General features: G+C 40.4%; 1 protein-coding gene and 1 non-coding gene across 3 annotated transcripts in view; one reads left to right on the top strand and one right to left on the bottom strand.

Annotated features, from left to right (window-relative positions):
• LOC105355269 (uncharacterized) overlaps positions 1 to 15,624 on the top strand; it is a 208,977-nt gene that overhangs the window by 179,091 nt on the left and 14,262 nt on the right. The window contains exon 1 of one of the 2 annotated variants that reach the window (XM_023962609.2): positions 14,001 to 14,486. The exons of the other annotated variant lie outside the window; for it this stretch is intronic. Coding sequence (XP_023818377.1) covers positions 14,342 to 14,486 — 145 coding nt within the window. The 5' untranslated portion in view covers positions 14,001 to 14,341. Of the gene's footprint in view, positions 1 to 14,000; positions 14,487 to 15,624 lie in introns of those variants that run through there. 2 annotated transcript variants of the gene reach the window in all.
• Positions 10,379 to 10,451, bottom strand: trnar-ucg (transfer RNA arginine (anticodon UCG)). The gene has a single exon. It is a non-coding gene; the product is annotated as a tRNA-Arg (tRNA).

The following is a 15,624-nucleotide window of genomic DNA, read 5'->3' as shown; positions in this document are numbered from 1 at the left end:
TGAGATGCAGAAACAAGCAGAGAGCTGCAGGCTGATCAGCTCTGGATTCAGTGATTTGATGAAGATCTCTGGGAGCAGAACTGAGAAGAACCTCCAGACAAAAAGACGCTGAGGATCTGAAATCTGAGACTTCCTGATGTAAAGACAGGGAACAGCTTCAAGAATAAACCTGAAAGGAGGTGAGAGGAGGGGCGGAGCTTCAAGCTGTTTGACAGATTGTTGATCTCAGTGACTGTAGACGAGCTGGAGAAATGTGAGGTCATGTGATCTTCTGCTTTGTAAGGAGACCCTTTGAAGGTGATTTGATTCAAACGACAGAACAGATGATGAAGAAATGATGTTTGAGGTAGAACCAATCACAGAGGAGCTCACAGCTTTGTTCCATCAGAATCATGTCAGATGTTCAGAAATGAAGGAGATCTCAGTACTGAGAGGATTGGAAACATGCAGTTGTTCAGCACTGAGGACCTGAGAGCCTCACAACCTTCTTCAGCAGAGATCAAAGCACTGAGGAGCTTCCACAGCCTCTCAGTCATCACTGGAATGTCATTTGAATCTGAGCTGAGAGAAGGGGTGGAGCAGAGTCACCAACTGTTTTGAAGAACAAGGATCCAGCAGAACTCAAAGTTTGTCCTTCAAAGCAGATCTGACAGCTGCATTCTGGCATTATTGTCTGTTTGTGTTGTTTCTGTCAGAAAGGTGACCTACAGTGACCTTTAGCTGCTGGTTTTGGAGGAACTCTTTTCTTTTTAAACAGAAGAACAAGTTAGACAAAATCTTGAGTCTGAGCTCTTCCTCTGCTGCTCCTCTTCCTCACAGATAAGAACACACAGACACATCACGGCCTTCATCATGAGTGGAGAAGACAACAGAAACACAAAGACTCACCATGAAGAAGAAAGTTGGAGCCACTGTCTCGTCCTGCTCTGTCTGCTCTGACATGGAGGAAAACTATCAACTTCACCATTTCCTGATTCAGCAACACCTGAGCAGAGCTCCGCCCCCTTATGTGTGTGTTTATGTTAGTCTCCTCCCTGTAATCGGAAACCTGAAAGAGTGTTTATTGTACTTAACTGGAAATAATGTGTGTTTGTGTGTGTAAGTGTGTTTGTGGTGTCAATCGACTCTTGGTATATAGGTGTATCTGTTTGTTCATGTGACTCTAAAGGCTCCTGGCAGAAACAAGCCTCACAGCGTCTGAGTCTGGATTCAAGCTGCAACATCAAAGCTTTTCCTCTGATCTATTTGTCTGAAATACTGTGATGGACCAGCAGCTCTACTTCTATCTGGACAATTATTGTCCAACGACCTCCACTGGTCAGGTCAAAGGTCAATAACTATTATGAAGTGGACTGTGCAGAACATGAACACTGATTCCAAGTCCACAAGTCCTTCACAAAGATCAATGTGGATCCAAGTGATGAAGATCAAGCATGGAGGTCTAATGAGTTTCTCAAAGTCCAAACATTAAAGAAGCTCCATGAATGCAGACAGTGAGGTGAAGCTGCTGTTCAGACTGGAAAGCTTCACTAAACATGTTCTAAACGTGTTAGCATTCATGAAAACTTTAAAGACTGAAGTGAGGCCAAACATGAAACAGAAAGAGACTTTCTCTACGGCTAATGTCTCCACGGGACAACATGGACTTCACCCTTTATTATAAAACCTTTACCTCAACTTTCTGAGTTCTGATCATTCTGAAAATACCTCGTGGTTCACATGAGGGAAAACCAAAGCAGGTCTAAAAAAAACACATCCAAAAATGTTCATCAGTGGTGGCTATTGGTCTGTCAGAGAGGGGAAGCTCATTTTCGGCCTACATCATAAAATTGTCTATTTATTTATCATGAAGAGGCATGGCCAGCAGGACATTTTATTTGTCACAGCACTTCCAGTCAGCCAGCTAACTTTGTCATACCTGTTTAATTCTAAGTTTTTCATCGTAAGGAACACTTTCAAATGGCTTCGCCAAAATCAGGTTGACAATATTAGCACCGTCTGCCATCGTGCGCAGTTTCACTCACGACGCAAGCCTAGCCTGCTAACATTATATTAATGAATGACTGAATTAATGCAGGAATGAATGAATGAGCAATCTAAAAAAAATATTAAACTCTGTAAAACTGAAACAAGGAATGTGGTGTATAATTGTGTGAAATGTATGATGAAAATCAAGCAATTTCGCCAAGCAAATATCAAAGAAATAGGTTGCAGCAGTTTTTATTTCGACTAAACTTGAGTTTATCCGCGATGGGACTGAGGGCGAAAAGCTTCAGTTATTCCTTCTAGTACAGAATCGTTGTCAGTCAATAGGAGATGCTGTCTTTCCCAATCATCACTCAGAAGCTCGGAGTCCCTCGGAGGCCAGCCCACTCCCCATTCACCCCCAGAGACGCTGAGCGTTCGTGGGCGAGACATAATCGCAGTGTTTATCCAATGACCGTCTAGTTTCGAAGCACTGAAAAAAATGTTCAAAGCAGCCCCGTTGAAGTCAATGGAAGCTGGGCTTCAATGCACTGTGACGCTGCGGGAATGTATGAGAAGGAAATCGAGTCAGCCGACCTGCTATAAGTAACTGATTCTGAACAAACTCGTCTTTGAGATGAACGTTTTCTAATGCATTTTTAGTCAATAAAATGTTAATACGATAAAATACAATAGTACATATTTCACCATTAATTTTGTGACATTATAAGGGAAGCTTCCCTTGCAGTCTTGAATAAATCGCCACTGATGTTCGTGTACTGAAATGTTCTAGTTCACTATGTGACAGTGGACAAAAAATGTTCAGAATCACAAAAAGACTTGAGTTTTTGTTGTAAACTCTGTGAAAATTTAGTTAAAAAGGAACCCAAACCATGTTCCCTCCTCTTCCTTGTTCAACAGTTGGTATCAGTTCTTGTGTTGTTATTTGATGTTTGGTTTTTGGTGCTGAGCCTGAAAATTTTTTACCTTGAAACTTGTTAGTTTTTATGGCTCTTTTGAACAGAGGTATTTCAAGACAAAGCTGCTCCTCTTCCTCATAGATGAGAGACACAGACGCGTCACTGCTTTCATCATGAGTGGAGAAGACAACGGAAAACACAAAGACTTGTTTTGAAGAAGAAAGTTGGAGCCTCCATCTTCTCTTGCTCTGTCCTTTCTGAAATGAAGGAAAACTTTCAACTTTCTCATTTCCTGATTCAGGAAGACCCAAACAAAGCTCTGCCCCCATGGACGAGTAAATGGAGGAATTTCTAGAACACAGGGATAGAGAGAAATCAGGCTTTGACTTACACCAAGTAATATTTACTGGTTAGTTACCGGATTAGTACCTGCTAATCTGCAAAACACACAGAGGCAAATAAAAAAGTATAACAAGTAGTGAACTGTGTCAATATGTGTGTGTTTGTTTTAGTTAACCTGTTCCCTATAATTAGACTTCAGGGGAGTATACCAGAAAGCAGGTTATGCTAGCTCCCACGATAAGTTTGATGTCTAGTTGCAGCAACTCATGCTCTGAACATAACCTGGCCTGGAGCAGGTTTAGTTGAAGGTTAGTTTGTTTTCAGAGAGGTGAAGCAGCATGGCGTGTCCATTTGAAGATGATTTAGTGGATGAAGAAGCTCAGATAATACTTTTTCCACCATGAGAGGTGATAAGACCATGTATGGATGTTGGAAAATTAAACTTTTTTACTTTGATCTAACTTAATTATTTGCTTCAGTTAAGATAAATCATTTTTTTAATTAAGTAAGCTTAAAAATAACACATAGTTATCAGACAGTTATTTTACTTTCATTCATAGGATATGTGGGATACCATTCCCTTTGCCTGTCTGGACGGATTTGCATCATTCATTTTAACGATATAAAAATGAGAATATCTGCAGGCTCAGTACAATAAGTACAATAAATTAAGATGGAAAAACATTTAATTGAATTGGACTAAATGGACATTGTCAGATAAATATGTAAATTAAGGTTGTATAAACAATTATTGAGTTTGATAGAAAGAAAATAGGTTTAATAAATTTAACCATTACTTGTTACCAATTGATAATTAATTTAAGTTTTATAAGTTGTGTGTGTACATACATACATATACATACATACATACATACATGCATATATATATATATATATATATATATATATATATATATATATATATATATATATATATATATATATATATATATATATGCTTACATTTGTAGGTTAGGGATGCAGATTCCTGCCCTAAAATAACAATTCACGATGCAGATAGACATCTAAAACCATCCAAAGATTGGATGAGTACAGGTAGATGTGTAGGAGACCTCAATGCTGATGTCCTTCAGAACAATAATAGTAGACCTTTAGTAGATAACAAAGTAGAGTTGTCTGAGACATTCAGTAGACATCTACAATAGTTGTATAGTTATCTAATAGATGTCTTGTGCTCAGGGGTAAGAAACTAACACAGAAGAAACAAATGAACTATACACATTAGAAAATCTCATATCCATGTTCATACTTGAACTTTTCTTTCTGGTGTGTCACAAAGGAACTCATACTCATGCATTGAGCAGAAACTTAAATTCTGCATCATAAAAAGGTCACTTTGTCGTCAGCTGAAGTCAGACAGGTTTTCTTATTTCCGTTGAAGCTGAAAGAACACAACAGCAGAGTGTTTAGACAAGAAACATCAACACAAGTACAGTTTGTGATGCTGCAGTTAATGTTTTGATTGTTTATTTAAAGCCTTAAAATGAAATAATACAATTCTAACAATTAAAATCATATTAAACTCATTTCAGATACTAAGTCTTACATTGATTAGAAAATAAAGAAAAACTCACGATGAAACAGTGTTATTACTTATGATCATAAATAGAGGTGTTTCCAGTTAACATGCTTCCCATTAGGGTGCAATGAGCTTCATCCAGTGTGGGTTCCTAGGGAAGACCCTTTACACTATTGCATACCTACATAGCCACAGGGGGAGCCCTCGAGTCTGGGTCTCCCTGTGCCGGTCCCCAGCCTGGATAAAATACAGGGTTGTATGAGGAAGGGCATCCAGCATAAAAACTCTCTGCCAAACCAAACGTGCGGATCAATGAAAGCTGATTCGCTGTGGCAACCCATAACAGGATATGCTGAAACACGAACAACAAATTTGTTAAATAGAATTAACATCAATTAAAGTCAAGTAGTTTGATTAGTCGCTTGAAAAAGAGTGGGAATAAGCAAACTCCTAATCTGACCCCTTTTGAGTTATTCTTTTAATACAGATATTTTAAATAGTTACTATAATGCAGTCCTTATCAGATCAAGATCGGATTATTTATCTTGTAATACAATGGAGTGCTTAGGGATCATCCTCAGAAAAGATTCTTAAATCATTTTAATAAACAATATGAATGCTTATTTAAATTATTTTTCATCAGACACTGGTTTGTTTTGTGTAAAACGTACCGACATGTTTCGGTGGAATGTCTTCCGCCTTCGTCAGGGTCGTCATCAGGTGGTAGTGTGTGACGTCTTCAAAAACAGATGATTGTGACTGAGGCTGAGTCACCTGTCAAACTTTGACAAGTGACTCCGCCCCTTGATATCCGTTTTTTGCTGGAGGATGTTGCTCCAGGTGTGGGAGAGCAGGAAGGCCCCCTCATCCTGTTCATGGAAGTGTGGGCTTGCTTTCTTAGCTCCACCGTCTCCATGATCCATCTGCGGTGTCTGTTGTCTTCAGTGCGGATGACTTTGGCCTTTTCCCAGTCCATGATGTGGTTTTCCTGCTTGCAGTGGTCCGTTATGGCTGATTTCATATTTTCTCGTACTGCCTGTTGTTGTCTGGCTCTTGTTAATATTTTCTTTTTTTATTTTTCACATTCTTTTTGATGTTCCATTTTTCTTGTGATGAAGGTGCATCCTGTTTCTCCGATGTATGTTTTATTGCAGGTGTGACATGGGATTCCATAAATGACATTGCAATATTCTTATTTTGTTCGATCTTGTCTTTTGGGTGAACAAGTATTTGCCTGAGTTTTTTATACGGTTTAACTGGGGTGCTGATCTGATGTTTTTTCATGGCCCTTAGGATGCGTTCTGTTATTCCTCTGATGTACAGCAATGTAACCTGTCCAAAGCTCAAAGTAATCTGTCTAAAGCTCTACTGACAGAGGCTTTTATCAGCCCTCTACTGATGAAGCAGCTGGTGTGCCAGGTGATCTTAATCAAGTGGCCCTCTGCCTGCCACACATGTTTTGGAATTAAATCAAAAAAGTGCTCTCACAACAATGTTTCAGAAGGAAAATAGGTCAAAGTTGAAATAGTACTGTAACCAGTAGCGGTTTTAGGCACGGCCTATACAGGCGATTGCCCGGGGCGCAAAAATGAAGGGGGCGGCACTGGCGGCTCAGCCCTTGTAAAATAATTTATGCATCACTATTGCTTTACTTATATTACAGAGTTTGTATCAGCCTGAATCCTGGCGGTGCCCCCGCCCCGCAGCTGCGCTCTCTCTCTCCTGTCTTTAAGAAGAAGACGCAAATGTGTGTGAAGAAGGGGGAAGGGGGGGGGGTGCGGGGTGAACACGGAGCACCACCGCGCTTGCGCATGCGCAAAACCTGGCCGGACCATCTTCAAAGGGGGCGACAGTCGCGGGCCGCGGCTCCGTGCTTGACGAAAAAATATGGGAGCACAAAACAATGTCGTCACTAAGGTGACAGTTGGTTTAGTCGACGGACTTGATGCCTTCGTGAGGACATTTATGCTAAACGCCAAAAACATCTGACCTCTGCAAAAATAGTTTGCGTAATATTTCACGTGTTGGTCTGAATGCATACGTATGCGTGTGGGAACATTATTTGTAATATGTACATGTTGAAATGTTTTGTATGTGAACATTTTTGGAGCCAACAGGTATGTTTACAACATTTTAGTGTGTGTCTGTCCGTTCTAACAACAAAGAAAAAATGGTTACACATTTAAGTTATATGAATAAAGTTTAGCCTAAAGTACAAAAGCGTTTTATTCAAACATACACCTAGTGTGTCACAAGATTCATAACCCCTATTGTAAAAGTAAAATATGACCAACACAAGAGGCCTTCAGCTGTTGTCTGTTTGCTCAGCTGCTGGACAGGACAGAACAGGTTCAAGAAGAGACCTGACAGTAGCAGAGAGGAGTGGCGGAGTTTCAAGCTGATTGACAAATAGTTGATCTCAGTCACTGTAGACGAGCTGGAAAAAAGGTGAGGTCATGTGACCTTCTGCTTCCAGATGTGCATGGACTCCCCTCATCTGCCATCTACTGACACTGAAGCAGAAACTCCTGATGGAGCTGAAGGGAGGGGCCTGACTATTTCCTGCAAACAGCTCCATCTGATCATCAATAGGACTCAAAGGAACAGAGAGTTTGTTCACATGCAGCTCAGGAAAACATCTGACAGTGAAGCTGAGAAGCTTTTCTTGGCAGGTTTGTTCGAATCATGTTTCATATCCACAAGATCCAAAAACTGAAGCAGAAGCTAAGAAAGGAGCAGATTGAAGTCAGAGTGGAAACAAGTCAGAACAGCAGTTTGAGGAAGATTTGATCAGCAAAAGGTAAACCACATTGAAGGACGACTTTGTTCCTCAGTGACAGTTCGTTTTTCTGCAGATTCTGCAGAACATCAAGGTTTCCTGCAGCTGGATTGAAGGAGTGCTGCCCCCTGGTGGACAGGAACTCAGCAGTGCAGCTTCAGGATGGAGTCGCTTCCAACAGATCAGATCAACGTTCTGCTCTCTGCTAAAGAGACAGAACGTCTCCTTCTAAGAAGAATCCAGAGTTCCTGATCACAAACATCAACTGAAGCCCAAATCAGAGCTGATCAGACTGCATGGAGCCCAAGCTCCAGAAAAGAGGAAAAAGAAGAAGTCGTCCACATGAAGCTTCACCTTGGAGGAAAAGAGGAGCTGCTGAACTAAAGTACTCGAGTACTGAGGAAGACTTTCAACCTCTGATTGATTCTGTAGAACATTTGGAACTAGAATGTAGAAAGTGCTTCAGTTCCATCAGTTGTCAGTCTGCTGCAGTTCCTGCTGCTGTTTGGTCGACTTCTTCAGCATTGAAACCTTCCTCTTCTTAGTTTTAGAGTCTATGGCTGTCTGACCTTTGACCTCCACAAACATCAACTCACAGAAAGAGGTGAAAGTTCCACTCAGACTTGGAGAGTTCTGCTCCAAGGACCACTGCGGATGAGACCCATTGATCCACTTTGTTCCTCTGCAGCATCAGGATCTGGAAACTCCAACGTCAGTCACTTCAACAGGAAACAGACGAGCTCAGAGTCAGAAGATGAGAGAGGAGCATGACAGCATCTGTGTTCAGGAAGAAACCGGAATCCAAACTGCTTCCAGTTTCTATGATTGGGATCTTTTGGACCTGTTGAAGGACACAGATTCTTTCCACACCATGAAGCTGTTCTTCTGAACCCAAACGGTCCACAGTTCTATGCACTTCTTCTTCACCAAGTGAAGAAGAAGTGCACGTGCTGCTGCATGTGCTTGTCTGCAGGTTCCAGAGCCGTCCTCCTCAGCAGACACCATGGCTGCTCTTTGTGTCCTCCTGCAGAAGTTCATGGACGTGGAGAGGACAGGACATGCTCTGCTGCTGAGGACGGCACCAGCAGCAAACGCCTCCGTCCAACAGCAGGTCCTTGGTTCTGGAACAAAGTCAGCATTTGCTCAGAGAATCTGTCCTCCAGACCAACAAGTCCCACCACAGCCTTGAAGACGTTTCCAGAAGCAGCAGCAGACTGTGTTCCCATGACGACGCTGAAGTCAGCTGCTGCTCTGCAGGAGAAAGTCTGCAGCTCCTCAGTCAGGAAGCTCTTTCAAGCTCGTGCACATCTGTCAGTGCAGCAGCAGAAAGCCTGTTTCCCTGCAGGAAGTCGGAGACTTTTCAAAGTAAGAGCCTCATGTTGGCAGAGATGGGTTGGATTCTTTGATGCTCCAGTGTCTTTTGGATTCAGGATGAGTTCATGCAGATCTAGAAATCCCACCATGATGATCATCCTTGAGGAATTTCAAAATAAAAGACTTCCAAACACCACACTCACTGCTGGATGATTAATACATTCATTCTTTATTTTCTGTCAATAAATATTATTGATCAATAAATCCTTGATTCTAAATGATGGATCTAAAGTTGAAAAGAAGTCAAAGTGCTGACTCAGCACAGATCAGAGGAGACACAGATGATTTCCTGGAATGAAGAAAACATCAAACATCATGATGTGATCTGGAACTGAGCTGTTCTTCAGAAGATCCTCCCAAACATGGAAACTGTTGCTGCAACACGTGAAGGTTTGGTTCTGTTGCTAGTGAGATCTGATGGATCAGAACCAGACTTCTGTCAGCTGGAACTGGGGCTTCATCCAGACCATGTGGCCTAATGGACAAGGTGTCTGAGTCCGGATCAGAAGATTGAGGGTTCAAGTCCCTTCATGGTTGGAATTGAATTATGACCTGTGTGGTTTAATGACAAGATCATTGAAAAAGGAGTTTAGAGTTCTGTTTTCTTCAAGAAGATCCTCCATTCTTCTGTGGTTCCTGGAAGTAAACTAGCAGTCAGGGGTAGTGAGGAACTTCCTGACAGGAAACACAGTCAATCATCTGACATACAGGACTCTATTTCTTTCTTTATCTTTGTTGTCCTTTCAGACTCACTGGAATCCAGCTGCTATGGTAGAGTGTCCTTGTTGAAGCTTCATGTCTTGTTAGACTCTTTCATGATTGTTGGTCTCTATGGTTTTCTCTGTGTGGTCAGATGGTGACGATGAAGGAAACCTGCAGTTTCTGCACACGTTACTTTTAGGCTAATGCTAAGTAAACAGAGAATCTGATTGGACCAAAGCATAGTGAGTGAAGTCCACAGTGGTTCCTGCTGTGAAGATCTGTTTCTTCTGTTTGTGGATGAAGAGAACAAACGTAGCAGTTTACTATTCCTGAAGTTCTACTGTGTTCCAGCAACAGAGAGCAGATCTTTGTGCACCATTTGAGTTTTATGAAACATCTTGTCTTTACGTTCAAGTCACTCACAGGTACAGCACTCTCTTATCTCACTAGTTTACTTTTAAAAAATTCACTGCACTCCAGAGAAAATTATTTTCTGGGAAAAATTTGCTCAAGGTTTAATCAAAGTAATAATCTGAAAACCCAGGTGAGAATTCACAGCAGGCAACTTGAAAAAATGGTTCTTGTGAGACGAAACGTTTAAAAAGTCTGTAGATGTTAAAGTTAACATCGATTAACTCATGTTTAAAATTTCAGTTTTCAACTGTGATCCAGACCTGGAACTACAAATGATTTTACTCATGAGGAAAAAAATTGCACAGGAGATTCTTCACTTTATTGGATTTCTTCTTCTGTCTCCAACCATGAAGGGATTTGAACCCTCAATCTTCTGATCCGAAGTCAGACGCCTTGTCCATTAGGCCACATGGTCAGTGATGATGTCATAGTCCAGCAGCTGAGGACCTCAGCATCTCTGCAGACTCAGATGGAGCTCAGAGCTTCTGAAAGGAAATGACAGAGATGTGGAAGTTTAGTGGCTGGTTTAGTGGTTCAGGTTGTTGCTGGTGGTGGAAAGAGCTCCTGCAGACCTCTCTGCTGTTGGAAGGAGTTTCTGTCTGCAGACTCTCTGATGCTTCAGCAGGAGGTGCTGCAGTGTGGTCCTCCTCATGAGTCCTGAAGCTGCACCGTCAGCTGCAGAGCTTCAGAGCTGCTTCTTCTCAGACTAATTTATTTGGCTCTGGTGTTTTATTATATTATTTTTATGATTAACATTATTATTTATTTTGATTTCCTTGTGAGCATTTATAGTGTCTACATGTACCAAGGGAACATCTGAATAAATGAGGGGTGTCAAACATACGGCCCGCGGGCTGTATCCGGCCCGCCAGGTGGTTTAGTCCGGCCGACACATGAAGAGTAAAAATCATAAAGATGGTTAAAAAAGAAAGCAAGTTTCTAGTCCATTCCTGCGGCGAGTTATGATTTTTTAAAGAAATAACCGAAATGCGCAATTCCGCCACTAGGGGGAGCAAAGGAAAGGCAAAACAGGTGAAACAGCATATCTCTGCACGTGCCAAAAGTGAAACCTAACAGCTCTGTGTCTGGGTAAGATGCCCTTTGGTTCCCTATGAGCCTTACCGCTGTTATCTTGCTATAAGGATGATCAGTAGTGACACTCTAATCACCAAAATGTCGTCAAAAAGTGAAGTGGAGTGCTGAACTTTCCAGGAAAAATGGAAAGTTTTTCTTTCTTTCACGAAGCTGAATGCAAAACCCCCATGCTTGGTATGTCATCAACAGGTTGCAGTGCTCAAAGAATATAACATTCAGCACCACTAAGAGAATTACCATAAAGAAAGGTTTCTGGATTGCTTCAGTGTCAGATGTAAAATATTCCGTATGTATAAAATTGAATAGACCAACTTTTTTTTATTTAATTTAATTTTATTTGAGATCCATTGGCCCCAAGTGATTAGGCTACTATGTTGGTTGAGGCATTTTTTCAAATTGAGTAAAAAAACTAAAACAAAACTGTTATGTTGCTTTTATGTTATGGTCCGGCCCACTTGAGATCAGACGGCCTGAATGTGGCCCACGAACCAAAATGAGTTTGACACCCCTGGAATAAATGGATGTACTGGTTTAAAAGGGGAAATACGTTGTGGCTTATACAAACAACTTGTTTTTAAATTATTATTAATAATAGTTATTATTATTAATATTAATTTTATTTTGTATTTTTAGTATTGTTAAATAAAGTAATGAACATTACATTGTGACCTGTTTCAGATTTTGTTTGTTTGTTTTTGGTTTTACCTTTTTTTGCAAAACAAACTGACTAGAAATTACACAGTCACAATACAAATTATATTTTTTTATTTCTTTATGTCAGGTAGTGTGATCGAAGTTTGAATAATTATAAATTGAAAACACAAACATAAATTTCATCCTACAGTTTTTTTCTGCCTCTGTTCTACATCAACACTACAAATAATTTATAAAGGCTTTGACTGTTACTCTACTTTCCTCTTCTGTCTTTCATTTATTTCAGAACAATCTTGTCACTTAAAAAAATAGAAGTAAAAGCATCGGACAGCGCCTGTGATCGAACTCGCGAAAGGCGCATAAATGTCAGACAAGACATGTCAACTGCAGAACTATCCTCTGAGCTAAACCGACGTAAACAATGCTACAGATGACATATATCATTTTGAGGTCGTCATCGGTGTGACAATTCACTGTAATCATTTGAGCCGCTCTTCACTCAGCCATGGTTATCTCAGCCGCGCTTTTAAAATGATGTCGATGGTGGCAACCAATGAGTTATATCACTAGAGGAGACACGCCCACTTTAGCAGCCTGGCCGGTGGTGGCGGAGCGCAACGCCATCTTGGTGAGGTCGACGACGCCCACATGACAATGATTTCTATTGCTTTTGGAGGTGTCTAAGTAGCTTTTATATATTATATATATTTTTACATTTATAGATATTTGTACATATATGTAAATATATTATATTTATATATAATATATATATATATATATATATATATATATATATATATATAGATACATCATTTATTGTTGTCAAAGAAGAGAAACAGTCAGCCTTAAAAGCTCAAACTTTAATGAAAATGCATTGTTGCAGGACTTCTTACAAATAAAACAATTATTACAAAGAATTTAAAAAAAATAATTTGTAAACATTTAGGAGTTTTAGACCTCTTTGACATGTAATTTAAATTATTTAGAAAAACCCAACAATAAGTCAATAATAATAATAATAATAAATCAATAGTAAGTCAATACAAACAATAAATAATAACAATACATAAATAATAAGTCAATAAATAATAAAAAACAAGTCTATTAAATTATTATTATTATTATTATTATTATTAATAATAATAATAATAATAATAATAATAATAATAATAATAATAATAATAATAATAATAATAATAATAATAATAATAATAATATTAAATATTCAAAAGAAATCCAAAAGTGAACAGTAGATTTACCCTAAAAAAACAACAACAACAAAGAAAAACAATAGATTTATACTGATTCAGGTGAGTGATCAATCTGTGTAACACAGATGTTATGGTGTCGAGTTTCAAGCAAACAGTCTGGCCTCTCATCAAAATGTGTTTCCACAAATGTTCTGAACATATCCAGACTGTGTTGCTAGTTGGTACCACAGTGATCCATCTGGATTAGCTCTTTTTATTGCTAAGATCCACTTTTTCCTTAAGTCTGAATCCACTGAAAACCTGCAAGAAAAGTTCAGTCACTGAGTCAGAAATGTATAAATCTATATTACTATAATAGCCTACTATGCTCTATGGAGCAGGTTTAGCTCGTTCTGGTTTGCGGTGCCATCCGTCCATGAAACCCAGGTTCAACTCCAGGCTGTTCCCTTCTCTACTTCTGTGCCGGTCCCAAGCCCGGTTGCTTTGAGAGGGTTTGTCAGGTAGGGCATCCGGTGTAAAACATTGCCAAATTTACCATGCGACTCGTTCGCTGTGGCGACCCCTGATGGGAAAAGCCGAAAGAGAAACAGCCTAGTATGCTCTATACAGGTTTAGCAAAATAAAATGTACAATTGTAATGTAATGTTTGTCGACAGCAAATTATCCGTACATCATGCAGCATGTTGATAATAGCCCTGCAGCCTCATTCATGTCAACATGTGTATGATTAATTAAGCCCCTGCAGCATTAAAAGAAAAAAAATATAGTACTTACCTGTGAAATGATATACCTTCCTCCTTCATGGACTCAGTTCTCTGATTTTGGCAGTTGAAACCCGCACAATGAACTGGTATTATGCAAAAAATGTGTTCACATGCATGCACTGCAGTAATAACTTGACCTCACCAAGATGGCGGTGCTCTCCTCCCATGAGGAACCACGTGATGTCTCCTCTAGTGATATAACTCATTGGTGGCAACCATCGACACACTAGCGACACTCCAAACCAGCTGGTGGCGCTAATTCGCCATGACGCTATTAGTCAAACAAAGAAGAAGAACAGCACGAGCCGCTAGCAGTTAGCTTGCTAGCAGGTTAGCTTGTGTTGAGAGGACGGTGGTGTTCTGTTGGGACGTTTGTGAGGTTTTTGGACAGAAAGGACGATACGTGGTTCGTGTGGGAACTCTCAGCATTTTCCAAAGTGTCGTAAATGAGTGAAGAAGTGTTGAACGGAAAGACAACGTGGATTGCTGTGATTGTGAGACTAGCAGATGATCGATCGGAGCTGCAGTGAAGAGGACGGCGGTGTTTGTGGGAGTTGGAGCTGAAGATCGGAGCAGGAACCATGTCTTCAGAACCTCAGGAAGGTTCTGTCAGAGAACAACTTTCTGCTGCTGAAGGAACCATCGTCCAGAACGAGGAGGAGCTCTGTCGTCAGCGCAGACTGCTGGATATCAGCTGGAACCCGCAGCTTGAGCTACACATTGCAGGTTTGTTCACTGCATCCACCTGCAGACACATAGATCCATTTTTCCTCGTCTGAGCTGCTTTCTGGATCCAAATTTTGAGGCTGGATAGCTGTTGCCGTTTTAGTTTCACCACTAATGTTACCTTTGGTCGGGAGTTGCTGGTGGGTGATCAGTGTAAACAAAGGCATGATGGGAAATCAGAAGGCAGTTATTCCATGGCTCGTTTTGCCAAAGATCCTACCAATGACGTTAGAGGAGACACGCCCGCTTGGGAAGCCTAGCCAACGGTGGCGGAGTGCGACGCCATCTTGGTGAGGTCGACGGCGCCCACATGATATATATACACACTCACACATCATTTGTTTTTAACTAAGAGAAAGAGAAACAGTCGACCTTAAAGGCTCAGACTGTATTGCTAGTTGGTACTACAGTGATCCATCTGGGTTAGCTCTTTTTATTGCTAAGGTCCACTTTTTCCTTAAGTCTGAATCTATTGGAAACCTGCAAGAAAAGTTCAGTCACTGAGTCAGAAATGTATAAATCTATATTACTATAACTGCCTAGTCCTAGAATACTGTATATAAGTTTAACAAAATAAAGTTTACATTTATGTCGAAAGCAAATTATACGTACATCATCCCTACGTGTTGATAATAGCCCTGCAGCATCATGCAAGTCAACATGTGTACTATAAATAAAGCCCCTGCATTAAAAGAAAAAAATTATAATAATTACCCGTGAGATGTTCTGCCTTCCTCCTTCGTGGACTAATTTCTTCGATTTTGGCAGTTGAAACCCGCACAATGAAATGTGTTCACATGCATGCACTGCAGCAGTGACTTGACCTCACCAAGAGGACGGTGCTCTCCTCCCATGAAGACTCACGTAATGTCTCCTCTTCTAGTACCCTAGTCTGTTACCATTGCCCAATGTAAGTAAAGATCAACACCACATTGAAATTAGGGGTTGGGCGATGTCCCCTAAATTGGCCGTTGACGATGTTTGCTGTCAACCATCGGGATGGACGATGATATCGTGGGGGGGTGCTATTTTTTATTTTTCGGTCTTATATAATTGCTATTTGTTTTTGTTTTTAATTCTATTTCCCAACTAATGACTCATCCGCGATGATCTTGTATAAACTGAGGGAAGTGACTTT

Source organism: Oryzias latipes, chromosome 2, assembly GCF_053564925.1.
Source record: "Oryzias latipes strain Hd-rR chromosome 2, Olatipes_Hd-rR_3.1".
In the NCBI taxonomy this organism is placed as follows: Eukaryota; Metazoa; Chordata; class Actinopteri; order Beloniformes; family Adrianichthyidae; genus Oryzias; species Oryzias latipes.
This window is presented reverse-complemented; position numbering and strand designations above follow the sequence as displayed.